The sequence below is a fragment of the Chamaea fasciata genome, unplaced genomic scaffold, assembly GCF_029207755.1.
Source record: "Chamaea fasciata isolate MVZ Bird 193981 ecotype frontalis unplaced genomic scaffold, bChaFas1.0.hap1 SCAF_31, whole genome shotgun sequence".
Taxonomy (NCBI): Eukaryota; Metazoa; Chordata; class Aves; order Passeriformes; family Sylviidae; genus Chamaea; species Chamaea fasciata.
In genome coordinates, this window is record NW_027094116.1 from 2,821,211 (window position 1) to 2,846,334 (window position 25,124).

Sequence of the window (25,124 nt, forward strand, 5' to 3'; positions counted from 1 at the left end):
CAGTTCCCCTATAGTTTTCCATTGAGAAGAAGGTTTGGAATCAGTCCCACATAAAAATCACTTTGTTTAACTAAAGAAGTTTACTGTGAAATAAAATTCAGTTTTAAAAGGGTCGGTGGTGCTGAATGCTCCCATAATAAGTCCTGCAATTCCAATTCTGGGGAAATATCGAAGAGGCAGATCAAGGGTTTTCTTTAATGTCATGGGTGTATCTCTTATCAAAGAGTGCTCTGGCCCTTCTTGAGAAAAATACTTTGTAATGATTTCACAAACAGTCATTATCTGCTGTTCAACCCAACTAATGTTCCGTGTTGTATGACATGAGTGATTTAGACATTTCACTCTTACACAACCCCAGCTGCTTTAATGTGCAGGAAACAAGGTGGTGCCTTGCCATTCCTTTAATTAAATCATGATTTGTGTCACTGGAAGTCAAGGGTTAATAATTAATGCAGCTCTTATTTTCTCTCTTTAAAAAAAAAAAAATGAAAACATCTTTCCATGTTTCTGGTTGAACCCTCTGCGAATTTAAGATTGCACCTTTGCTCTGTTTGTCCGATTTCCAGCTATATTTTCCGTAAAGAATAAATATTTGTGATTATTTACCCTTCTTCTGTGATTTCTCAGAGCACAACTTTTAGGTTTCCACCTGTATCCAGTGCATTTTACAGACCCTTCTTGTCATTCCTGAGAAATCCCCCCGCCCAGAGATGAAATATCTGCTTTTACTTCCTACGATGGAGATCAGCTGTTGTGGTCCAGGTTCACCCCAATGTTTTCATTTCCTCTGCAGGTGACGAAGGATTTGGGTTTAGGTTTGTGTTTTGCTTGCTGTCCCAACAAATCTCCCTGTATTTGCTGCAGGGGAAGGGGGAAAAAAAAAAAGATTCTCCAAGCACAGAAAGGGTTTGAGTGGTTCACACACCTCCCAGCCTGGGGGGGACTTTCCTTGCCTTGATTTATATTTTACATAAATCAGTGCAAGTTGTGCCTCATCCCTGGCTCAGGGCACAAACTCCCTTCAAATCCAATCCCTCAGTTTCTCCTGGGCTGCATCAAAATCCTGTGGGCAGCAGGGGAGGGGGGATTCTGCCCCGCTCAGGTGAGACCCCATATGCAGCGCTGCCCCAGCTTTGGAATTCCCAGCTCAGGGAGCACCTGGAGCCACTGGAGAGAGCCCAGAGGAGGCTCCAGGATGGGATCCCAGGGATGGAGCAGCTCTGCTGGGAGGAAAGGCTGGAGAAGCTTTGGGGTGATCTCAGTGTGGCCTGGCAGGACCTGAAGGGGCCACGAGGAACACGGGGAGAGACAATTCCTGAGGGATGGAGGAACAGGACAAGGGGGAAGGGGTTCAGACTGACAGGGAGGGGGTTTAGGTGGGATTTTGGGGATAAATTCTTCCCTGTGAGTGTGGGGAGGCCCTGGCAGGGGATATTCCATATATTGCCCATTCTTGGAAGTGTCCAAGGCCAGGCTGGACGGGGCTTGGAGCAACCTGGGGCGGTGGAAGATGTCCCTGCCCAAGGCAGGGTGTGGAACGAGATGATTTTAAGATCCCCTCCCACCCAAACCATTCCATGATTCTGTGATTGCCTCTCCCCACTTTTGTGTTAAAACCGCCTCGATTTCAGCGTTCTCTGAGGCACGAAGTTTACTTGGGTGGGAAATTCCACTATTCGCAGATTTTCTGGAGCCTCTGAGGAACACGGGCTGTGAGAGCACTTGGGAAGCACAGAGTGATGACTTCTGCTCACTGTTTTTGTTGTTTTAATGGGCCGTGCATGTCCCAGGGCTGAGTAACAGCACCGGCCAAGCAGGGAGGAGCTGCCAGGCACCTCAGCCCTGATCAGATCGTTTATAGCCGCTGGGTTTGGCCAGACCCAGCCCTGCCCTGCTCTTACTTTCTCTTTTGTGTCATCCGGGACACGCTGCTTCTCTCAGAGTGGCTCCAGCACTCCAGGCCCTTTCCTCTCCAGAGATTTAAGCAGCCAGAAATGGTGAAACTGAACAGGTCTGCTGTAAGCAGGTAAAACCTCAAATGAACACTCAGCACCATTTGAAACAGAGAGAGATGGAAACAACACAAAAATTCGATGCAGGAAAGATTTATTGCAGGAAGAACATCAGTAAATCGCAAAGAGCGCAAAAAGAAAATGAGAGGTACAAACAGAATTTAAAAAGTGAAGCAAAGATTTTGAACTCATGCAGTTCTAGACAAGCAGAACTAAATAAATGTAAATGAGACATAAGGTTGATATAAACAATATAAACAATAAAACTCAAAGGAGAAAACAATGAAATTACTGTACATTTTAAATTTATAAATGTGAACATTAGGAACTACATCTTGAAACTGGACATTAGGAAAAACACTAAGAATAGGAAAAGAAAAGGTTTAAAGAAAAGAGTAATGACGGCAACACTCAGAATGAACAACTTCTACACCTCTCCATTGCAATCAGAGGGAGAAGACACAGGGGTTGACTCTAGCAGGGCCCGCAGGTGTCCCAGAGCTTCTTGCTGTAGCGGGGCAAGGCGCCAGGGCTGCAGGCGGGAGCAGCGTAGGCTCTGCCAAAGGTGCAGAGGCCCCCCGAGGCCTGGGTGGCGCCGGCGCCGTAGAGGCCGCCCAGCCCCAGGGAGCCGCCAAAGGCCGGTGCTCCGGAGGAGCCCACCACGGCTTGCTGGGGGAAGGAGCTGAGGATGGGCCCGGGGAAGGTGACCACCACGGGCGGCGGCTGGATCAAGGCCGACGAGTCGGGGCACTGGCGGGCGCACAGCTCGTTGCAGCTCTCAGTGATGGGCTGGGGCACGGCCACGCTGGTCCTGGGGGGGCACAGGTCCAGGCTGCTCCTGGGGGGGCACAGGTCGTAGCAGGACATCTTGGAGTGACAGAGATGAGGCTGAAAAAGAATTCAGACAAACGGGTTAGAAGAGACACAGGGATTTCCCCATTGTGTACCGCACTGTTCCCAGACCTGCCACAGACCCGGAGCGGCCAAAGCCACACAGCCTTGCCCACCGTGCCCAGCCCCGGCCCTGTGCCCTGCAGCCCCCTGAGAGCCCCGATCCCCACAGGCAGAGCCCTGCCAAGCCCTGCCCCAGTCCCTGTGCCCAGCCTGCCGGCGTCTGTCCCGGCCCAGGGGCTCCGTCCTCGCTGGTGGGCAGGAGGCTGAGCCGGGGCTGGCCGTGCCAGGCCGGTGCCAGCACAGGCGCTGCGGCGGCAGCTCTGGTGGCCAGGGAGGGCCCTGGGCAGCCCCTGGGCCAGGAGGCAGAGCCCCGCAGGCACCCACCTGGCCCTGGGCTGAGCAGAGGCAGGCGGCGGCAGCGGATGCAGCCCTGGCCCAGGACAGCGCTTTTATGGGTGGCCGCAGAGGCGGGGCAGGAGCTGCCCGTGCTGGGGACACGTGTGCGGGGCCGAGGCCCGGCCTCATCCCTGCTGCCACGGGGCTCTGCTGCTGCTGCTGCTGCTGCTGCTGACTCCTGCCTTTCCTGGCCAGCCCCAAGCTGCACCATCAGCCCCTGCAATTATCCCGCTGGCACGCTGCCACTGCCACCTCCTGGGCCACAGCAGCCGCCCCCAGGCAGCGCCTGCCCTGGGCCACCACCTGTCCCTGATGGGCACAGGCCACAGCTGAGCCGAGGCCCAAGGAAAGGCGGCTGCTGGGGGGCCCTGCCTGCTCAGCACCGTGCAGCACGGCACAGTCCAGCAGAGCAGGACTCCAGCTGCCCCTGGGCACTGCCCGGGAGCTCTGGGACACAGGGGACAAGGAGCCCCTTTCCTTCCGGCCACGTGAGGAGCTGGGTAGCAGGCATGTCACTCAGTAAAGGGCTTCATGGGAAACCTATCCGGGTCTGGATGGTCAGGACCTGAGTAGCAGGAGCCTGGCCAGTGGAGTGGATCTGTTCATGACTGAACAGCCCAGGGCAGCCGGAGCCCATCCACCTGCTGTCAGTGCCCAGGGGGCTGTGCCAGATTCGGAACAAAACCCCCTCATGTTGTTCCCCATCTACACAGGGCAAGGAGCAGAGATGTCCACCTGGCCCAGGCTGATTCCAGCCCTGCCCCACCCCTTTGGACCATCAAAGCTGTTCCTGGAGCCAAATTCCTGGGTGCCATGGCTGCTATCAAGGATGTGACGTGGCAGGAAGGACAAGGTGGCTTGGGCAGCGGGAGGTGCTGGGCTGGCACCTGGGGGATGCTGACTCAGGGAGGGGCAGGGGCCGCACAGCCCTGGTGTCAGCAGCAGCAGCAGCAGCAGCAGCAGCAGGGAGTGTCCCCTGAGCAGATTGGCCCGGCTGGAGCTGAGCAATGCCGGGGCTGCTATAAAAGCCCTGGCCGGGCCAGCCTGGGCCAAGCACTGCCCTGGCCACCTTCTCCTCCTCCTCCTCGCGGACAAGGGTAAGTGTGCGAGCGCTTGTGCTGGCGGCTCCCTGCTGCAGCCGCGGCCCCTGTGGCTGGGGCACTGCTGCCCTGTGCTGCTCTCCTGCCACGGCTGCCCTCTCTTGCAGAGCACCCTCGCATCCCACGCCAAGATGTCCTGCTACGACCTGTGCCCCCCCAGGAGCAGCCTGGACCTGTGCCCCCCCAGGACCAGCGTGGCCGTGCCCCAGCCCATCGCTGAGAGCTGCAACGAGCTGTGCGCCCGCCAGTGCCCTGACTCGACGGCCTTGATCCAGCCGCCGCCCGTGGTGGTCACCTTCCCCGGGCCCATCCTCAGCTCCTTCCCCCAGCAAGCCGTGGTGGGCTCCTCCGGAGCACCGGCCTTTGGCGGCTCCCTGGGGCTGGGCGGCCTCTACGGCGCCGGCGCCACCCAGGCCTCGGGGGGCCTCTGCACCTTTGGCAGAGCCTACGCTGCTCCCGCCTGCAGCCCTTGCGCCTTGCCCCGCTACAGCAAGAAGCTCTGGGACACCTGCGGGCCCTGCTAGAGCCGCCGCAGCCCGGCCCAAACACCCGCCGCCGCCTCAGCCCGGCAGGGACAAGCTGAGCTCACCACAAGCTGCCCTGGCCTCCTGCAGCCCGTGACACCCGGCCTGCCAGGGCCTGCCTGCCCTCCCTCTCTCCTGCCCTTCTTAATGTAATAAAGTTTTCATGCATCTGATTCCTGTCTCTTTGTGTCATTTTCTTAAATCAGGAAGACCTTGGGGATGGGGCAGTTCCTAGACTGGAAATGGAAATGTTGTTTCTTGGTTGACCAGGGGAATGGTAAATGAAGGGGGAGGGGAAAGTTGAACAGAAGATAGAAGGAGACTCTGGAGGTATAAGTCGAGAATAAAAGGAAATCAAAATGGGAATTGAATCTTACAATCGAGAATGTAAGGACAGGGTTGGGTTAGGAGAAGGAGAAGGAGAACAAGAACGAGAGCAAAAGGGAAATGGAGTTCCAAGCACTCTGCCTGAAGACAGACACATCCCCTGCTTGCACGCCATGAGACCAGAGGCTTTACAAACCGGCAGTCCTGCTGGCAAAGAGTGGTATTGGCCTCAGGGTTGGGAGCCATCCAGAAGCAAAGGCTGTGAGACCTCCAGCCCCTCTGTGCCACCATGGCTCTGCTAAAGGAGCAGGGGCTGAAATCCGAGAGAAACTACCCCCCTCAAATTTCCCTGTTCATTAAATTTCCATGTCATCAACTCCTTCTCTTTCCCTTTCTATATCTCACTGTTTCCTTATATTTCTCCCTCTCCATGTTTCTCATCTTTCCTCTTCTCCTTCTTGTTCTCCTTCCTCTTATTCTCTGGCTCCTTCTTCCCCTTCTCTTCACCTTCTCCTTCTCTTCATCCTATTCCTCTGTCTTCTTCTCCTACCAAATCACTTTCCAATATTCTCTATCTATTGATTCAATGTCCATTTAGATTCCATCTTCTTCTCCACCTAAACATTCATTGTGCCCTTCCCTCTTCTGATTTACCTTCCCCTTCCACTTACATTTTCCAGTCCAACATGCACATCCCAGAACCACCATTTCCTCTCCCACTGCTGGAAATCCCCCATCCCAGGGGATTCGTGACTTGGGAGAATCAGGCAAAGAGACAGGAATTGGATGCAGAAAAAATTTTATTGTATTAAGAGGGGGAGGACAGGAAGTGAGAGGGAGGGTGGGCGGGCCGCAGGCAGGCCGGGTGTCACGGGCTGCAGGAGGCCAGGGCAGCTTGTGGCGAGCTCAGCTTGTCCCTGCCGGGCTGAGTTGGCTCTAGCAGGGCCCGCAGGTGTCCCAGAGCTTCTTGCTGTAGCGGGGCAAGGCGCAAGGGCTGCAGGCGGGAGCAGCGTAGGCTCTGCCAAAGGTGCAGAGGCCCCCCGAGGCCTGGGTGGCGCCGGCGCCGTAGAGGCCACCCAGCCCCAGGGAGCCGCCAAAGGCCGGTGCTCCGGAGGAGCCCACCACGGCTTGCTGGGGGAAGGAGCTGAGGATGGGCCCGGGGAAGGTGACCACCACGGGCGGCGGCTGGATCAAGGCCGTCGAGTCGGGGCACTGGCGGGCGCACAGCTCGTTGCAGCTCTCAGCGATGGGCTGGGGCACGGCCACGCTGGTCCTGGGGGGGCACAGGTCCAGGCTGCTCCTGGGGGGGCACAGGTCGTAGCAGGACATCTTGGAGTGACAGAGATGAGGCTGAAAGAGAACCCAGATAAATTGGATTAGAAGAGACACGGGGATCTCCTCATTCCACAGTGCCCTGTTCCCAGACCTGCCACAGACCCGGAGCGGCCAAAGCCACACAGCCTTGCCCACCGTGCCCAGCCCCGGCCCTGTGCCCTGCAGCCCCCTGAGAGCCCCGATGCCCACAGGCAGAGCCCTGCCAAGCCCTGCCCCAGTCCCTGTGCCCAGCCTGCTGGCGTCTGTCCCGGCCCAGGGGCTCCGTCCTCGCTGGTGGGCAGGAGGCTGAGCCGGGGCTGGCCGTGCCAGGCCGGTGCCAGCACAGGCGCTGCGGCGGCAGCTCTGGTGGCCAGGGAGGGCCCTGGGCAGCCCCTGGGCCAGGAGGCAGAGCCCCGCAGGCACCCACCTGGCCTTGGGCTGAGCAGAGGCAGGCGGCGGCAGTGGATGCAGCCCTGGCCCAGGACAGCGCTTTTATGGGTGGCCGCAGAGGCGGGGCAGGAGCTGCCCGTGCTGGGGACACGTGTGCGGGGCCGAGGCCCGGCCTCATCCCTGCTGCCACGGGGCTCTGCTGCTGCTGCTGCTGCTGCTGCTGCTGACTCCTGCCTTTCCTGGCCAGCCCCAAGCTGCACCATCAGCCCCTGCAATTATCCCGCTGGCACGCTGCCACTGCCACCTCCTGGGCCACAGCAGCCGCCCCCAGGCAGCGCCTGCCCTGTGCCACCGCCTGTCCCTGATGGGCACAGGCCACAGCTGAGCCGAGGCCCAAGGAAAGGCGGCTGCTGGGGGGCCCTGCCTGCTCAGCACCGTGCAGCACGGCACAGTCCAGCAGAGCAGGACTCCAGCTGCCCCTGGGCACTGCCAGGGAGCTCTGGGACACAGGGGACAAAGAGCCCACATCCATCGTGCCATGTGCGACACTTGATCGCAGGTGTGTCATTCAGCAAAGGGTTCATGGGAAACCTATCCGGGTCTGGATGGTCAGGACCTGAGTAGCAGGAGCTTGGCCAGTACAGTGGATCTGTGCAGGAGACAGGAACAGCCCAGGGCAGCCGGAGCCCATCCAGCGGCTGTCAGTGCCCAGGGAGCTGTGCCAGATTCGGAACAAAACCCCCTCATGTTGCTCCCCATCTACACAGGGCAAGGAGCAGAGATGTCCACCTGGCCCAGGCTGATTCCAGCCCTGCCCCACTCCTTTGGACCATCAGCTGTTCCTGGAGCCAAATTCCTGGGTGCCATCACTGCTATCAAGGATGTGACGTGGCAGGAAGGACAAGGTGGCTTGGGCAGCGGGAGGTGCTGGGCTGGCACCTGGGGGATGCTGACTCAGGGAGGGGCAGGGGCTGCACAGCCCTGGTGTCAGCAGCAGCAGCAGCAGCAGCAGCAGCAGCAGCAGCAGCAGCAGGGAGTGTCCCCTGAGCAGATTGGCCCGGCTGGGGCTGAGCAATGCCGGGGCTGCTATAAAAGCCCTGGCCGGGCCAGCCTGGGCCAAGCACTGCCCTGGCCACCTTCTCCTCCTCCTCCTCGCGGACAAGGGTAAGTGTGCGAGCGCTTGTGCTGGCGGCTCCCTGCTGCAGCCGCGGCCCCTGTGGCTGGGGCACTGCTGCCCTGTGCTGCTCTCCTGCCACGGCTGCCCTCTCTTGCAGAGCACCCTCGCATCCCACGCCAAGATGTCCTGCTACGACCTGTGCCCCCCCAGGAGCAGCCTGGACCTGTGCCCCCCCAGGACCAGCGTGGCCGTGCCCCAGCCCATCGCTGAGAGCTGCAACGAGCTGTGCGCCCGCCAGTGCCCCGACTCGACGGCCTTGATCCAGCCGCCGCCCGTGGTGGTCACCTTCCCCGGGCCCATCCTCAGCTCCTTCCCCCAGCAAGCCGTGGTGGGCTCCTCCGGAGCACCGGCCTTTGGCGGCTCCCTGGGGCTGGGCGGCCTCTACGGCGCCGGCGCCACCCAGGCCTCGGGGGGCCTCTGCACCTTTGGCAGAGCCTACGCTGCTCCCGCCTGCAGCCCTTGCGCCTTGCCCCGCTACAGCAAGAAGCTCTGGGACACCTGCGGGCCCTGCTAGAGCCGCCTCAGCCCTGCAGGGACAAGCTGAGCTCACCACAAGCTGCCCTGGCCTCCTGCAGCCCGTGACACCCGGCCTGCCTGGGGCCCGCCCACCCTCCCTCTCACTGCCTCTCCTGCCCTTCTTAATGTAATAAAGTTTTCCTGCATCCTATTCCTGTCTCTTTGCCTGATTTTGCCATGTTGTGCATACCCCGGGGCTGGGGGCGTTCCAACATTGGGAAGGGGAATGGTGTCTCTTGGTTGACTAGGGCAATGGTAAATGAAGGGGAAGGAGAGGTTTTAACAGAAGAGTGAAATGTACGGTAGAGGCTTAAGTGGAGAAGAATATAAAATCAAAATGGAAACTGTATCATACGATAAGGAATGTGAGGAAGGGGTTGGTTTGTAGGAGAAGGAGAAGGAGACAAAGGGGAAGGAGAATTATCATGATAAGCAGGAGAAGGACAGTGGCAAGGAGTAGAAAGAGGATAAGAAGAAGGAGAAGAGGAATCAGAAAATGCCAACCAAGGAGAGGGAGAAATATAATGAAGAAGAAATGTATAGAAGGAAACATAGAAAGGAAAAGAAGATTTGATGACAAGGAAATGTAATGGACAGGGGGTACTGGGGGGAAATGTCTCTCTGATTCTAGTCCCTCTCTGTTCCTTTAGCAGAGCCATGGCGGCACAGAGCGGTTGGGGCTCTGACTGCCTTTGCCCCTGGATGGCTCCTTTATATTTCTCCCTCTCCTTCTTTCTCATCTTCTCTTTTCTCTTCTCCTTCCTCTCATCCTTCTTCTTCTTCTCCTTCCCCATATCGTCCTTCCCTTTCTCATTTTTCTTGGCCTTCCACTTCCCCATCTCCTTGATCTGCTTCTACTTTGTCTTCTTCCCCCCCTTCCCCTTCCCCTTCCCCTTCTTCTCATTCTCATTCTCATTCTCATTCTCATTCTCATTCTCATTCTCATTCTCATTCTCATTCTCATTCGCATTCTCATTCTCATTCTCATTCTCATTCTCCTCCTCCTATTCCTTCTCCCCCACCTAAACCCCTTTGATTTCATTTTTTTTCTCCACATGAACACCTGCTGTTCCATTCCCTCATCTCTTTTACCATCCAATGCCCCTTGCATTTCCCATTCCCCCATGGGTGTCTCAACGTCAGATATCCCCTCCTACTCCTGGAACACCCCCATCCCCATGGGATTCATGACTTGGGAGAATCAGTCGAAGAGACAGAAGTTGGATGCAGAAAAACTTTATTGCATTAAGAAAGGCAGGAGAGGCAGTGGGAGGGAGGGCAGGCAGGCCCCAGGCAGGCCGGGTGTCACGGGCTGCAGGAGGCCAGGGCAGCTTGTGGTGAGCTCAGCTTGTCCCTGCCGGGCTGAGGAGACTCTAGCAGGGCCCACAGGTGTCCCAGAGCTTCTTGCTGTAGCGGGGCAAGGCGCAAGGGCTGCAGGCGGGAGCAGCGTAGGCTCTGCCAAAGGTGCAGAGGCCCCCCGAGGCCTGGGTGGCGCCGGCGCCGTAGAGGCCGCCCAGCCCCAGGGAGCCGCCAAAGGCCGGTGCTCCGGAGGAGCCCACCACGGCTTGCTGGGGGAAGGAGCTGAGGATGGGCCCGGGGAAGGTGACCACCACGGGCGGCGGCTGGATCAAGGCCGTCGAGTCGGGGCACTGGCGGGCGCACAGCTCGTTGCAGCTCTCAGCGATGGGCTGGGGCACGGCCACGCTGGTCCTGGGGGGGCACAGGTCCAGGCTGCTCCTGGGGGGGCACAGGTCGTAGCAGGACATCTTGGAGTGACAGAGATGAGGCTGAAAGAGAACCCAGATAAATTGGATTAGAAGAGACACGGGGATCTCCTCATTCCACAGTGCCCTGTTCCCAGACCTGCCACAGACCCGGAGCGGCCAAAGCCACACAGCCTTGCCCACCGTGCCCAGCCCCGGCCCTGTGCCCTGCAGCCCCCTGAGAGCCCCGATCCCCACAGGCAGAGCCCTGCCAAGCCCGGCCCCAGTCCCTGTGCCCAGCCTGCCGGCGTCTGTCCCGGCCCAGGGGCTCCGTCCTCGCTGGTGGGCAGGAGGCTGAGCCGGGGCTGGCCGTGCCAGGCCGGTGCCAGCACAGGCTCTGCGGCGGCAGCTCTGGTGGCCAGGGAGGGCCCTGGGCAGCCCCTGGGCCAGGAGGCAGAGCCCCGCAGGCACCCACCTGGCCTTGGGCTGAGCAGAGGCAGGCGGCGGCAGTGGATGCAGCCCTGGCCCAGGACAGCGCTTTTATGGGTGGCCGCAGAGGCGGGGCAGGAGCTGCCCGTGCTGGGGACACGTGTGCGGGGCCGAGGCCCGGCCTCATCCCTGCTGCCACGGGGCTCTGCTGCTGCTGCTGCTGCTGCTGCTGACTCCTGCCTTTCCTGGCCAGCCCCAAGCTGCACCATCAGCCCCTGCAATTATCCCGCTGGCACGCTGCCACTGCCACCTCCTGGGCCACAGCAGCCGCCCCCAGGCAGCGCCTGCCCTGTGCCACCGCCTGTCCCTGATGGGCACAGGCCACAGCTGAGCCAAGGCCCAAGGAAAGGCGGCTGCTGGGGGGCCCTGCCTGCTCAGCACCGTGCAGCACGGCGCAGTCCAGCAGAGCAGGACTCCAGCTGCCCCTGGGCACTGCCAGGGAGCTCTGGGACACAGGGGACAAAGAGCCCACATCCATCGTGCCATGTGCGGCACTTGATCGCAGGTGTGTCATTCAGCAAAGGGGTTCATGGGAAACCTATCAGGGTCTGGATGGTCAGGACCTGAGTAGCAGGAGCTTGGCCAGTGGAGTGGATCTGTGCAGGAGACAGGAACAGCCCTGGGCAGCCGGAGCCCATCCACTGGCTGTCAGTGCCCAGGGGGCTGTGCCAGATTCGGAACAAAACCCCCTCATGTTGTTCCCCATGTACACAGGGCAAGGAGCAGAGATGTCCACCTGGCCCAGGCTGATTCCAGCCCTGCCCCACCCCTTTGGACCATCAAAGCTGTTCCTGGAGCCAAATTCCTGGGTGCCATCACTGCTATCAAGGATGTGACGTGGCAGGAAGGACAAGGTGGCTTGGGCAGCGGGAGGTGCTGGGCTGGCACCTGGGGGATGCTGACTCAGGGAGGGGCAGGGGCCGCACAGCCCTGGTGTCAGCAGCAGCAGCAGCAGCAGCAGCAGCAGCAGCAGGGAGTGTCCCCTGAGCAGATTGGCCCGGCTGGAGCTGAGCAATGCCGGGGCTGCTATAAAAGCCCTGGCCGGGCCAGCCTGGGCCAAGCACTGCCCTGGCCACCTTCTCCTCCTCCTCCTCGCGGACAAGGGTAAGTGTGCGAGCGCTTGTGCTGGCGGCTCCCTGCTGCAGCCGCGGCCCCTGTGGCTGGGGCACTGCTGCCCTGTGCTGCTCTCCTGCCACGGCTGCCCTCTCTTGCAGAGCACCCTCGCATCCCACACCAAGATGTCCTGCTACGACCTGTGCCCCCCCAGGAGCAGCCTGGACCTGTGCCCCCCCAGGACCAGCGTGGCCGTGCCCCAGCCCATCGCTGAGAGCTGCAACGAGCTGTGCGCCCGCCAGTGCCCTGACTCGACGGCCTTGATCCAGCCGCCGCCCGTGGTGGTCACCTTCCCCGGGCCCATCCTCAGCTCCTTCCCCCAGCAAGCCGTGGTGGGCTCCTCCGGAGCACCGGCCTTTGGCGGCTCCCTGGGGCTGGGCGGCCTCTACGGCGCCGGCGCCACCCAGGCCTCGGGGGGCCTCTGCACCTTTGGCAGAGCCTACGCTGCTCCCGCCTGCAGCCCTTGCGCCTTGCCCCGCTACAGCAAGAAGCTCTGGGACACCTGCGGGTCCTGCTAGAGCCGCCACAACCCGGCCCAAACACCCGCCGCCGCCTCAGCCCGGCAGGGACAAGCTGAGGTCACCACAAGCTGCCCTGGCCTCCTGCAGCCCGTGACACCCGACCTGCCTGGGGCCTGCCCACCCTCCCTCTCACTGCCTCTCCTGCCTTTCTTAATGCAATAAAGTTTTTCTGCATTCAACTTCTGTCTCTTCGCCTGATTCTCCCAAATCATGAATCCCATGGGGATGGGGGTGTTCCAGGAGTGGGAGTGGAAATATGACGTTGAGATACCCATGGGGAAATGGGAAATGGAAGGGGCATTGGATGGTAAAAGAGATGAGGGAATGGAACAGCAGGCGTTCATGTGGAGAAAAAAAATGAAATCAAAGGGGTTTAGGTGGGGGAGAAGGAATAGGAGGAGGAGAAGGAGAAAAAGAATGAGAATGAGAATGAGAATGAGAATGAGAATGAGAATGAGAATGAGAATGAGAATGAGAAGAAGGGGAAGGGGAAGGGGGGGAAGAAGACAAAGTAGAAGCAGATCAAGGAGACGGGAAACCGGAAGGGCAAGAAGAATGAGAAAGGGAAGGACGATAGGGGGAAGCAGAAGAAGAAGAAGGATGAGAGGAGGGAGAAGGAGAAGAGAAAAGAGAAGATGAGAAAGAAGGAGAGGGAGAAATATAAAGGAGCCATCCAGGGGCAACGGCAGTCAGAGCCCAGCCCCTCTGTGCCACCATGGCTCTGCTAAAGGAACAGAGAGGGACCAGAATCAGAGAGACATTTCCCCCCAGTACCCCCTGTCCATTACATTTCCTTGTCATCAAATCTTCTTTTCCTTCCTTTGTTTCCTTCCATATATTTCTTCTTCATTATATTTCTCCCTCTCCTTGGTTGGCATTTTCTGATTCCTCTTCTCCTTCTTCTTATCCTCTTTCTACTCCTTGCCACTGTCCTTCTCCTCCTTATCATGATAATTCTCCTTCCCCTTCGTCTCCTTCTCCTTCTCCTACAAACCAAGCCCTTCCGCAGATTACCTGTCGTATGATACAGTTTCCATTTTGATTTTATATTCTTCTCCACTTAAACCTCTACTGTACATTTCACTCTTCTGTTAAAACCTCCCCTTCCCCTTCATTTACCTTTCCCCTGGTCAACCAAGAGACACCATTCCCCTTCCCAATGTTGGAACTCCCACAGCCCCAGGGCATGCACAACTTGGCAAAATCAGGCAAAGAGACAGGAATAGGATGCAGGAAAACTTTATTGCATTAAGAAGGGCAGGAGACGCAGTGAGAGGGAGGGTGGGCAGGCTCCAGAGAGGTCGGGTGTCACGGGCTGCAGGAGGCCAGGGCAGCTTGTGGTGACCTCAGCTTGTCCCTGCCGGGCTGAGGCGGCGGCGGGTGTTTGGGCCGGGCTGTGGCGGCTCTAGCAGGGCCCGCAGGTGTCCCAGAGCTTCTTGCTGTAGCGGGGCAAGGCGCAAGGGCTGCAGGCGGGAGCAGCGTAGGCTCTGCCAAAGGTGCAGAGGCCCCCCGAGGCCTGGGTGGCGCCGGCGCCGTAGAGGCCGCCCAGCCCCAGGGAGCCGCCAAAGGCCGGTGCTCCGGAGGAGCCCACCACGGCTTGCTGGGGGAAGGAGCTGAGGATGGGCCCGGGGAAGGTGACCACCACGGGCGGCGGCTGGATCAAGGCCGACGAGTCGGGGCACTGGCGGGCGCACAGCTCGTTGCAGCTCTCAGCGATGGGCTGGGGCACGGCCACGCTGGTCCTGGGGGGGCACAGGTCCAGGCTGCTCCTGGGGGGGCACAGGTCGTAGCAGGACATCTTGGAGTGACAGAGATGAGGCTGAAAGAGAACCCAGATAAATAGGATTAGAAGAGACACGGGGATCTCCTCATTCCACAGTGCCCTGTTCCCAGACCTGCCACAGACCCGGAGCGGCCAAAGCCACACAGCCTTGCCCACCGTGCCCAGCCCCGGCCCTGTGCCCTGCAGCCCCCTGAGAGCCCCGATCCCCACAGGCAGAGCCCTGCCAAGCCCTGCCCCAGTCCCTGTGCCCAGCCTGCCGGCGTCTGTCCCGGCCCAGGGGCTCCGTCCTCGCTGGTGGGCAGGAGGCTGAGCCGGGGCTGGCCGTGCCAGGCCGGTGCCAGCACAGGCGCTGCGGCGGCAGCTCTGGTGGCCAGGGAGGGCCCTGGGCAGCCCCTGGGCCAGGAGGCAGAGCCCCGCAGGCACCCACCTGGCCCTGGGCTGAGCAGAGGCAGGCGGCGGCAGTGGATGCAGCCCTGGCCCAGGACAGCGCTTTTATGGGTGGCCGCAGAGGCGGGGCAGGAGCTGCCCGTGCTGGGGACACGTGTGCGGGGCCGAGGCCCGGCCTCATCCCTGCTGCCACGGGGCTCTGCTGCTGCTGCTGCTGCTGCTGCTGACTCCTGCCTTTCCTGGCCAGCCCCAAGCTGCACCATCAGCCCCTGCAATTATCCCGCTGGCACGCTGCCACTGCCACCTCCTGGGCCACAGCAGCCGCCCCCAGGCAGCGCCTGCCCTGGGCCACCGCCTGTCCCTGATGGGCACAGGCCACAGCTGAGCCAAGGCCCAAGGAAAGGCGGCTGCTGGGGGGCCCTGCCTGCTCAGCACCGTGCAGCACGGCACAGTCCAGCAGAGCAGGACTCCAGCTGCCCCTGGGCACTGCCCGGGAGCTCTGGGACACAGGGGACAAGGAGCCCCTTTCCTTCCGGCCACGTGAGGAGCTGGGTAGCAGGCATGTCACTCAGTAAAGGGGTTCATGGAAAACCTATCCGGGTCTGGATGGTCAGGACAAGAGTAGCAGGGGCCTGGCCAGTGGAGTGGATCTGTGCAGGAGACAGGAACAGCCCAGGGCAGCCGGAGCCCATCCAGCGGCTGTCAGTGCCCAGGGGGTTGTGCCAGATTCGGAACAAAACCCCCTCATGTTGTTCCCCATCTACACAGGGCAAGGAGCAGAGATGTCCACCTGGCCCAGGCTGATTCCAGCCCTGCCCCACCCCTCTGGACCATCAAAGCTGTTCCTGGAGCCAAATTCCTGGGTGCCATCACTGCTATCAAGGATGTGACGTGGCAGGAAGGACAAGGTGGCTTGGGCAGCGGGAGGTGCTGGGCTGGCACCTGGGGGATGCTGACTCAGGGAGGGGCAGGGGCCGCACAGCCCTGGTGTCAGCAGCAGCAGCAGCAGCAGCAGCAGCAGCAGCAGCAGGGAGTGTCCCCTGAGCAGATTGGCCCGGCTGGAGCTGAGCAATGCCGGGGCTGCTATAAAAGCCCTGGCCGGGCCAGCCTGGGCCAAGCACTGCCCTGGCCACCTTCTCCTCCTCCTCCTCGCGGACAAGGGTAAGTGTGCGAGCGCTTGTGCTGGCGGCTCCCTGCTGCAGCCGCGGCCCCTGTGGCTGGGGCACTGCTGCCCTGTGCTGCTCTCCTGCCACGGTTGCCCTCTCTTGCAGAGCACCCTCGCATCCCACGCCAAGATGTCCTGCTACGACCTGTGCCCCCCCAGGAGCAGCCTGGACCTGTGCCCCCCCAGGACCAGCGTGGCCGTGCCCCAGCCCATCGCTGAGAGCTGCAACGAGCTGTGCGCCCGCCAGTGCCCCGACTCGACGGCCTTGATCCAGCCGCCGCCCGTGGTGGTCACCTTCCCCGGGCCCATCCTCAGCTCCTTCCCCCAGCAAGCCGTGGTGGGCTCCTCCGGAGCACCGGCCTTTGGCGGCTCCCTGGGGCTGGGCGGCCTCTACGGCGCCGGCGCCACCCAGGCCTCGGGGGGCCTCTGCACCTTTGGCAGAGCCTACGCTGCTCCCGCCTGCAGCCCTTGCGCCTTGCCCCGCTACAGCAAGAAGCTCTGGGACACCTGCGGGCCCTGCTAGAGCCGCCACAGCCCGGCCCAAACACCCGCCGCCGCCTCAGCCCGGCAGGGACAAGCTGAGGTCACCACAAGCTGCCCTGGCCTCCTGCAGCCCGTGACACCCGGCCTGCCAGGGCCTGCCTGCCCTCCCTCTCTCTCTCCTGCCCTTCTTAATGTAATAAAGTTTTCATGCATCTGATTCCTGTCTCTTTGTGTCATTTTCCTAAATCAGGAAGACCTTGGGGATGGGGCAGTTCCTAGACTGGAAATGGAAATGTTGTTTCTTGGTTGACCAGGGGAATGGTAAATGAAGGGGGAGGGGAAAGTTGAACAGAAGATAGAAGGAGACTCTGGAGGTATAAGTCGAGAATAAAAGGAAATCAAAATGGGAATTGAATCTTACAATCGAGAATGTAAGGACAGGGTTGGGTTAGGAGAAGGAGAAGGAGAACGAGAACGAGAGCAAAAGGGAAATGGAGTTCCAAGCACTCTGCCTGAAGACAGACACATCCCCTGCTTGCACGCCATGAGACCAGAGGCTTTACAAACCGGCAGTCCTGCTGGCAAAGAGTGGTATTGGCCTCAGGGTTGGGAGCCATCCAGGAGCAAAGGCTGTGAGACCTCCAGCCCCTCTGTGCCACCATGGCTCTGCTAAAGGAGCAGGGGCAGAAATCCGAGAGAAACTACCCCCCTCAAATTTCCCTGTTCATTAAATTTCCATGTCATCAACTCCTTCTCTTTCCCTTTCTATATCTCACTGTTTCCTTATATTTCTCCCTCTCCATGTTTCTCATCTTTCCTCTTCTCCTTGTTCTCCTTCCTCTTATTCTCTGGCTCCTTCTTCCCCTTCTCTTCACCTTCTCCTTCTCTTCATCCTATTCCTCTGTCTTCTTCTCCTACCAAATCACTTTCCAATATTCTCTATCTATTGATTCAATGTCCATTTAGATTCCATCTTCTTCTCCACCTAAACATTCAGTGTGCCCTTCCCTCTTCTGATTTACCTTCCCCTTCCACTTACATTTTCCAGTCCAACATGCACATCCCAGAACCACCATTTCCTCTCCCACTGCTGGAAATCCCCCATCGCAGGGGATTCGTGACTTGGGAAAAGGAGGCAAAGAGACAGGAATTGGATGCAGAAAAAATTTTATTGTATTAAGATGGGGAGGACAAGAAGTGAGAGGGAGGGTGGGCGGGCCGCAGGCAGGCCGGGTGTCATGGGCTGCAGGAGGCCAGGGCAGCTTGTGGCGAACTCAGCTTGTCCCTGCCGGGCTGAGTTGGCTCTAGCAGGGCCCGCAGGTGTCCCAGAGCTTCTTGCTGTAGCGGGGCAAGGCGCAAGGGCTGCAGGCGGGAGCAGCGTAGGCTCTGCCAAAGGTGCAGAGGCCCCCCGAGGCCTGGGTGGCGCCGGCGCCGTAGAGGCCGCCCAGCCCCAGGGAGCCGCCAAAGGCCGGTGCTCCGGAGGAGCCCACCACGGCTTGCTGGGGGAAGGAGCTGAGGATGGGCCCGGGGAAGGTGACCACCACGGGCGGCGGCTGGATCAAGGCCGTCGAGTCGGGGCACTGGCGGGCGCACAGCTCGTTGCAGCTCGCAGCGATGGGCTGGGGCACGGCCACGCTGGTCCTGGGGGGGCACAGGTCCAGGCTGCTCCTGGGGGGGCACAGGTCGTAGCAGGACATCTTGGAGTGACAGAGATGAGGCTGAAAGAGAACCCAGATAAATAGGATTAGAAGAGACACGGGGATCTCCTCATTCCACAGTGCCCTGTTCCCAGACCTGCCACAGACCCTGAGCGGCCAAAGCCACACAGCCTTGCCCACCGTGCCCAGCCCCGGCCCTGTGCCCTGCAGCCCCCTGAGAGCCCCGATCCCCACAGGCAGAGCCCTGCCAAGCCCGGCCCCAGTCCCTGTGCCCAGCCTGCCGGCGTCTGTCCCGGCCCAGGGGCTCCCTCCTCGCTGGTGGGCAGGAGGCTGAGCCGGGGCTGGCCGTGCCAGGCCGGTGCCAGCACAGGCGCTGCGGCGGCAGCTCTGGTGGCCAGGGAGGGCCCTGGGCAGCCCCTGGGCCAGGAGGCAGAGCCCCGCAGGCACCCACCTGGCCTTTGGCTGAGCAGAGGCAGGCGGCGGCAGTGGATGCAGCCCTGGCCCAGGACAGCGCTTTTGTGGGTGGCCGCAGAGGCGGGGCAGGAGCTGCCCGTGCTGGGGACACGTGTGCGGGGCCGAGGCCCGGCCTCATCCCTGCTGCCACGGGGCTCTGCTGCTGCTGCTGCTGCTGCTGCTGACTCCTGCCTTTCCTGGCCAGCCCCAAGCTGCACCATCAGCCCCTGCAATTATCCCGCTGGCACGCTGCCACTGCCACCTCCTGGGCCACAGCAGCCGCCCCCAGGCAGCGCCTGCCCTGTGCCACCGCCTGTCCCTGGTGGGCACAGGCCACAGCTGAGCCGAGGCCTAAGGAAAGGCGGCTGCTGGGGGGCCCTGCCTGCTCAGCACCGTGCAGCACGGCACAGTCCAGCAGAGCAGGACTCCAGCTGCCCCTGGGCACTGCCAGGGAGCTCTGGGACACAGGGGACAAAGAGCCCACATCCATCGTGCCATGTGCGGCACTTGATCGCAGGTGTGTCATTCAGCAAAGGGTTCATGGGAAACCTATCAGGGTCTGGATGGTCAGGACCTGAGTAGCAGAAGCCTGGCCAGTGGAGTGGATCTGTTCATGACTGAACAGCCCAGGGCAGCCGGAGCCCATCCAGCGGCTGTCAGTGCCCAGGGGGCTGTGCCAGATTCGGAACAAAACCCCCCCATGTTGCTCCCCATCTACACAGGGCAAGGAGCAGAGATGTCCACCTGGCCCAGGCTGATTCCAGCCCTGCCCCACTCCTTTGGACCATCAAAGCTGTTCCTGGAGCCAAATTCCTGGGTGCCATGGCTGCTATCAAGGATGTGACGTGGCAGGAAGGACAAGGTGGCTTGGGCAGCGGGAGGTGCTGGGCTGGCACCTGGGGGATGCTGACTCAGGGAGGGGCAGGGGCCGCACAGCCCTGGTGTCAGCAGCAGCAGCAGCAGCAGCAGCAGGGAGTGTCCCCTGAGCAGATTGGCCCGGCTGGAGCTGAGCAATGCCGGGGCTGCTATAAAAGCCCTGGCCGGGCCAGCCTGGGCCAAGCACTGCCCTGGCCACCTTCTCCTCCTCCTCCTCGCGGACAAGGGTAAGTGTGCGAGCGCTTGTGCTGGCGGCTCCCTGCTGCAGCCGCGGCCCCTGTGGCTGGGGCACTGCTGCCCTGTGCTGCTCTCCTGCCACGGCTGCCCTCTCTTGCAGAGCACCCTCGCATCCCACGCCAAGATGTCCTGCTACGACCTGTGCCCCCCCAGGAGCAGCCTGGACCTGTGCCCCCCCAGGACCAGCGTGGCCGTGCCCCAGCCCATCGCTGAGAGCTGCAACGAGCTGTGCGCCCGCCAGTGCCCCGACTCGACGGCCTTGATCCAGCCGCCGCCCGTGGTGGTCACCTTCCCCGGGCCCATCCTCAGCTCCTTCCCCCAGCAAGCCGTGGTGGGCTCCTCCGGAGCACCGGCCTTTGGCGGCTCCCTGGGGCTGGGCGGCCTCTACGGCGCCGGCGCCACCCAGGCCTCGGGGGGCCTCTGCACCTTTGGCAGAGCCTACGCTGCTCCCGCCTGCAGCCCTTGCGCCTTGCCCCGCTACAGCAAGAAGCTCTGGGACACCTGCGGGCCCTGCTAGAGCCGCCACAGCCCGGCCCAAACACCCGCCGCCGCCTCAGCCCGGCAGGGACAAGCTGAGCTCACCACAAGCTGCCCTGGCCTCCTGCAGCCCGTGACACCCGGCCTGCCTGGGGCCTGCCCACCCTCCCTCTTTCTGCCTTTCATGCCCTTCTTAATGCAATAAAGTTTTCCTGCATTCAACTTCTGTCTCTTCGCCTGTTTCTCCCAGGTGATGAATCCCATGAGGATTGGGGTGCTCCAGGAGTAGGAGGGGAAATCTGACGTTGAGATACCCATGGGGGAATGGGAAATGGAAGGGGCATTGGATGGTAAAAGAGATGAGGGAATGGAACAGCAGGTGTTCATGTGGAGAAAAAAAATGAAATCAAAGGGATTTAGGTGGGGGAGAAGGAATAGGAGGAGGAGAAGGAAAAAAATGAGAATGAGAATGAGAATGAGAATGAGAATGAGAATGAGAATGAGAATGAGAACGAGAATGAGAAGAAGGGGAAGGGGAAGGGGGGGAAGAAGACAAAGTAGAAGCAGATCAAGGAGACGGGGAACCGGAAGGGCAAGAAGAATGAGAAAGGGAAGGACATTATGAAGATGGACAACAAGAAAAAGGATGAGAGGAGGGAGAAGGAGAAGAGAAAAGAGAAGATGAGAAAGAAGGAGAGGGAGAAATATAAAGAAGGAGCCATCCAGGGGCAAAGGCAGTCAGAGCCCCAGCCCCTCTGTGCCACCATGGCTCTGCTAAAGGAACAGAGAGGGACCAGAATCAGAGAGACATTTCCCCCCAGTACCCCCTGTCCATTACATTTCCTTGTCATCAAATCTTCTTTTCCTTTCTATGTTTCCTTCTATACATTTTTCTTCATTATATTTCTCCCTCTCCTTGGTTCGCATTTTCTGATTCCTCTTCTCCTTCTTCTTATCCTCTCTCTACTCCTTGCCAATGTCCTTCTCCTGCTTATCATGATAATTCTCCTTCCCCTTTGTCTCCTTCTCCCTCTCCTACAAACCAACCCCTTCCTCACATTCCTTATCGCATGATACAGTTTCCATTTTGATTTTATATTCTTCTCCACTTAAGCCTCTACCGTACATTTCACTCTTCTGTTAAAACCTCCCCTTGCCCTTCATTTACCTTTCCCCTGGTCAACCAAGAGACACCATTCCCCTTCCCAATGTTGGAACGCCCCCAGCCCCGGGGTATGCACAACATGGCAAAATCAGGCAAAGAGACAGGAATAGGATGCAGGAAAACTTTATTACATTAAGAAGGGCAGGAGAGGCAGTGAGAGGGAGGGTGGGCAGGCCCCAGACAGGTCGGGTGTCACGGGCTGCAGGAGCCCAGGGCAGCTTGTGGTGACCTCAGCTTGTCCCTGCCGGGCTGAGGCGGCTCTAGCAGGGCCCGCAGGTGTCCCAGAGCTTCTTGCTGTAGCGGGGCAAGGCGCAAGGGCTGCAGGCGGGAGCAGCGTAGGCTCTGCCAAAGGTGCAGAGGCCCCCCGAGGCCTGGGTGGCGCCGGCGCCGTAGAGGCCGCCCAGCCCCAGGGAGCCGCCAAAGGCCGGTGCTCCGGAGGAGCCCACCACGGCTTGCTGGGGGAAGGAGCTGAGGATGGGCCCGGGGAAGGTGACCACCACGGGCGGCGGCTGGATCAAGGCCGTCGAGTCGGGGCACTGGCGGGCGCACAGCTCGTTGCAGCTCTCAGCGATGGGCTGGGGCACGGCCACGCTGGTCCTGGGGGGGCACAGGTCCAGGCTGCTCCTGGGGGGGCACAGGTCGTAGCAGGACATCTTGGCGTGGGATGCGAGGGTGCTCTGCAAGAGAGGGCAGCCGTGGCAGGAGAGCAGCACAGGGCAGCAGTGCCCCAGCCACAGGGGCCGCGGCTGCAGCAGGGAGCCGCCAGCACAAGCGCTTGCACACTTACCCTTGTCCGCGAGGAGGAGGAGGAGAAGGTGGCCAGGGCAGTGCTTGGCCCAGGCTGGCCCGGCCAGGGCTTTTATAGCAGCCCCGGCATTGCTCAGCCCCAGCCGGGCCAATCTGCTCAGGGGACACTCCCTGCTGCTGCTGCTGCTGCTGCTGCTGCTGCTGCTGACACCAGGGCTGTGCGGCCCCTGCCCCTCCCTGAGTCAGCATCCCCCAGGTGCCAGCCCAGCACCTCCCGCTGCCCAAGCCACCTTGTCCTTCCTGCCACGTCACATCCTTGATAGCAGCCATGGCACCCAGGAATTTGGCTCCAGGAACAGCTTTGATGGTCCAAAGGGGTGGGGCAGGGCTGGAATCAGCCTGGGCCAGGTGGACATCTCTGCTCCTTGCCCTGTGTAGATGGGGAGCAACATGGGGGGGTTTTGTTCCGAATCTGGCACAACCCCCTGGGCACTGACAGCCGGTGGATGGGCTCCGGCTGCCCTGGGCTGTTCCTGTCTCCTGCACAGATCCACTCCACTGGCAAGGCTCCTGCTACTCAGGTCCTGACCATCCAGACCCTGATAGGTTTCCCATGAACCCCTTTGCTGAATGACACGCCTGCGATCAAGTGCCGCACATGGCACGATGGATGTGGGCTCTTTGTCCCCTGTGTCCCAGAGCTCCCTGGCAGTGCCCAGGGGCAGCTGGAGTCCTGCTCTGCTGGACTGTGCCGTGCTGCACGGTGCTGAGCAGGCAGGACCCCCAGCAGCCGCCTTTCCTTGGGCCTTGGCTCAGCTGTGGCCTGTGCCCATCAGGGACAGGCGGTGGCACAGGGCAGGCGCTGCCTGGGGGCGGCTGCTGTGGCCCAGGAGGTGGCAGTGGCAGCGTGCCAGCGGGATAATTGCAGGGGCTGATGGTGCAGCTTGGGGCTGGCCAGGAAAGGCAGGAGTCAGCAGCAGCAGCAGCAGCAGCAGCAGCAGAGCCCCGTGGCAGCAGGGATGAGGCCGGGCCTCGGCCCCGCACACGTGTCCCCAGCATGGGCAGCTCCTGCCCCGCCTCTGCGGCCACCCATAAAAGCGCTGTCCTGGGCCAGGGCTGCATCCACTGCCGCCGCCTGCCTCTGCTCAGCCCAAGGCCAGGTGGGTGCCTGCGGGGCTCTGCCTCCTGGCCCAGGGGCTGCCCAGGGCCCTCCCTGGCCACCAGAGCTGCCGCCGCAGCGCCTGTGCTGGCACCGGCCTGGCACGGCCAGCCCCGGCTCAGCCTCCTGCCCACCAGCGAGGACGGAGCCCCTGGGCTGGGACAGACGCCGGCAGGCTGGGCACAGGGACTGGGGCAGGGCTTGGCAGGGCTCTGCCTGTGGGCATCGGGGCTCTCAGGGGGCTGCAGGGCACAGGGCCGGGGCTGGGCACGGTGGGCAAGGCTGTGTGGCTTTGGCCGCTCAGGGTCTGTGGCAGGTCTGGGAACAGTGCACTGTGGAATGAGGAGATCCCCAGGTCTCTTCTAATCCTATTTATCTGGGTTCTCTTTCAGCCTCATCTCTGTCACTCCAAGATGTCCTGCTACGACCTGTGCCCCCCCAGGAGCAGCCTGGACCTGTGCCCCCCCCAGGACCAGCGTGGCCGTGCCCCAGCCCATCGCTGAGAGCTGCAACGAGCTGTGCGCCCGCCAGTGCCCCGACTCGTCGGCCTTGATCCAGCCGCCGCCCGTGGTGGTCACCTTCCCCGGGCCCATCCTCAGCTCCTTCCCCCAGCAAGCCGTGGTGGGCTCCTCCGGAGCACCGGCCTTTGGCGGCTCCCTGGGGCTGGGCGGCCTCTACGGCGCCGGCGCCACCCAGGCCTCGGGGGGCCTCTGCACCTTTGGCAGAGCCTACGCTGCTCCCGCCTGCAGCCCTTGCGCCTTGCCCCGCTACAGCAAGAAGCTCTGGGACACCTGCGGGCCCTGCTAGAGTCTCCTCAGCCCTGCAGGCACAAGCTGAGCTCACCACAAGCTGCCCTGGCCTCCTGCAGCCCGTGACACCCGGCCTGCCTGGGGCCTGCCCACCCTCCCTCTCACTGCCTCTCCTGCCTTTCTTAATGCAATAAAGTTTTTCTGCATCCAACTTCTGTCTCTTCGCCTGATTCTCCCAAGTCATGAATCCCATGGGGATGGGGGTGTTCCAGGAGTGGGAGTGGAAATACGACGTTGAGATACCCATGGGGGAATGGGAAATGGAAGGGGCATTGGATGGTTAAAGTGATGAGGGAATGGAACAGCAGGCGTTCATGTGGAGAAAAAAAATGAAATCTGAGGGGTTTAGGTGGGGGAGAACGAATAGAAGGAGGAGAACGAGAATGAGAATGAGAATGAGAATGAGAATGAGAATGAGAATGAGAATGAGAATGAGAATGAGAATGAGATGAGAATGAGAAGAAGGGGAAGGGGAAGGGGGGGAAGAAGACAAAGTAGAAGCAGATCAAGGAGACGGGGAACCTGAAAAGGCAAGTAGAATGAGAAAGGGAAGGACGATATGGGGAAGCAGAAGAAGAAGAAGGATGAGAGGAGGGAGAAGGAGAAGAGAAAAGAGAAGATGAGAAAGAAGGAGAGGGAGAAATATAAAGGAGCCATCCAGGGGCAACGGCAGTCAGAGCCCAGCCCCTCTGTGCCACCATGGCTCTGCTAAAGGAACAGAGAGGGACTAGAATCAGAGAGACATTTCCCCCCAGTACCCCCTGTCCATTACATTTCCTAGTCATCAAATCTTCTTTTCCTTTCTATGTTTCCTTCTATACATTTCTTCTTCATTATATTTCTCCCTCTCCTTGGTTCGCATTTTCTGATTCCTCTTCCTCTCCTTCCTCTAATCCTCTTTCTACTCCTTGCCACTGTCCTTCTCCTCCTTATCATGATAATTCTCCTTCCCCTTCGTCTCCTTCTCCTTCTCCTACAAACCAACCCCTTCCTCACATTCCTTATCGTATGATGCAGTCTCCATTTTGATTTTATATTCTTCTCCACTTAAACCTCGACTGTACATTTCACTCTTCGTTTAAAACCTCCCCTTCCCCTTCATTTACCATTGCCCTGGTCAACCAAGAGACACCATTCCCGTTCCCAATGTTGGAACGCCCCCAGCCCTGGGATATGCACAACTTGGCAAAATCAGGCAAAGAGACAGGAATAGGATGCAGGAAAACTTTATTACATTAAGAAGGGCAGG

At 60.3% G+C, this 25,124-nt stretch overlaps 11 protein-coding genes and 1 pseudogene across 11 annotated transcripts; 6 read left to right on the top strand and 6 right to left on the bottom strand.

The window, feature by feature from the left end:
* Positions 1-2,486: 2,486 nt before the first annotated feature.
* LOC136303017 (scale keratin-like) lies at positions 2,487-2,879 on the bottom strand. The gene has a single exon (XM_066206603.1). It carries the CDS (start codon positions 2,877-2,879, stop codon positions 2,487-2,489), a length of 393 nt encoding a protein of 130 aa, XP_066062700.1.
* Positions 2,880-4,372: 1,493 nt separating this feature from the next.
* On the top strand, positions 4,373-4,926 carry LOC136303011 (scale keratin-like). The gene is made up of 2 exons (XM_066206597.1): positions 4,373-4,399; positions 4,510-4,926. The coding sequence occupies exon 2, from the start codon at positions 4,534-4,536 to the stop codon at positions 4,924-4,926; it is 393 nt and encodes a 130-aa protein (XP_066062694.1). The 5' UTR covers positions 4,373-4,399; positions 4,510-4,533.
* A 1,263-nt stretch (positions 4,927-6,189) lies between these two features.
* LOC136303019 (scale keratin-like) lies at positions 6,190-6,582 on the bottom strand. The gene has a single exon (XM_066206604.1). It carries the CDS (start codon positions 6,580-6,582, stop codon positions 6,190-6,192), a length of 393 nt encoding a protein of 130 aa, XP_066062701.1.
* A 1,512-nt stretch (positions 6,583-8,094) lies between these two features.
* Positions 8,095-8,648, top strand: LOC136303008 (scale keratin-like). The gene is made up of 2 exons (XM_066206595.1): positions 8,095-8,121; positions 8,232-8,648. The coding sequence occupies exon 2, from the start codon at positions 8,256-8,258 to the stop codon at positions 8,646-8,648; it is 393 nt and encodes a 130-aa protein (XP_066062692.1). The 5' UTR covers positions 8,095-8,121; positions 8,232-8,255.
* A 1,375-nt stretch (positions 8,649-10,023) lies between these two features.
* On the bottom strand, positions 10,024-10,416 carry LOC136303014 (scale keratin-like). The gene has a single exon (XM_066206600.1). It carries the CDS (start codon positions 10,414-10,416, stop codon positions 10,024-10,026), a length of 393 nt encoding a protein of 130 aa, XP_066062697.1.
* A 1,664-nt stretch (positions 10,417-12,080) lies between these two features.
* Positions 12,081-12,473, top strand: LOC136303015 (scale keratin-like). The gene has a single exon (XM_066206601.1). The coding sequence runs from the start codon at positions 12,081-12,083 to the stop codon at positions 12,471-12,473; it is 393 nt and encodes a 130-aa protein (XP_066062698.1).
* Positions 12,474-13,873: 1,400 nt separating this feature from the next.
* On the bottom strand, positions 13,874-14,274 carry LOC136303012 (scale keratin-like). The gene has a single exon (XM_066206598.1). It carries the CDS (start codon positions 14,272-14,274, stop codon positions 13,882-13,884), a length of 393 nt encoding a protein of 130 aa, XP_066062695.1. The 3' UTR covers positions 13,874-13,881.
* Positions 14,275-15,780: 1,506 nt separating this feature from the next.
* Positions 15,781-16,342, top strand: LOC136303006 (scale keratin-like). Its single transcript, XM_066206593.1, has 2 exons — positions 15,781-15,807; positions 15,918-16,342. Exon 2 carries the CDS (start codon positions 15,942-15,944, stop codon positions 16,332-16,334), a length of 393 nt encoding a protein of 130 aa, XP_066062690.1. The 5' UTR covers positions 15,781-15,807; positions 15,918-15,941; the 3' UTR covers positions 16,335-16,342.
* A 1,256-nt stretch (positions 16,343-17,598) lies between these two features.
* LOC136303016 (scale keratin-like) lies at positions 17,599-17,991 on the bottom strand. The gene has a single exon (XM_066206602.1). The coding sequence runs from the start codon at positions 17,989-17,991 to the stop codon at positions 17,599-17,601; it is 393 nt and encodes a 130-aa protein (XP_066062699.1).
* Positions 17,992-19,481: 1,490 nt separating this feature from the next.
* LOC136303005 (scale keratin-like) lies at positions 19,482-20,043 on the top strand. Its single transcript, XM_066206592.1, has 2 exons — positions 19,482-19,508; positions 19,619-20,043. The coding sequence occupies exon 2, from the start codon at positions 19,643-19,645 to the stop codon at positions 20,033-20,035; it is 393 nt and encodes a 130-aa protein (XP_066062689.1). The 5' UTR covers positions 19,482-19,508; positions 19,619-19,642; the 3' UTR covers positions 20,036-20,043.
* Positions 20,044-21,420: 1,377 nt separating this feature from the next.
* On the bottom strand, positions 21,421-21,974 carry LOC136303009 (scale keratin-like). Its single transcript, XM_066206596.1, has 2 exons — positions 21,948-21,974; positions 21,421-21,837 (listed from the first exon to the last, which is right to left on the bottom strand). Exon 2 carries the CDS (start codon positions 21,811-21,813, stop codon positions 21,421-21,423), a length of 393 nt encoding a protein of 130 aa, XP_066062693.1. The 5' UTR covers positions 21,814-21,837; positions 21,948-21,974.
* Positions 21,975-23,479: 1,505 nt separating this feature from the next.
* On the top strand, positions 23,480-23,873 carry LOC136303004 (scale keratin-like; annotated as a pseudogene).
* Positions 23,874-25,124: the final 1,251 nt, after the last annotated feature.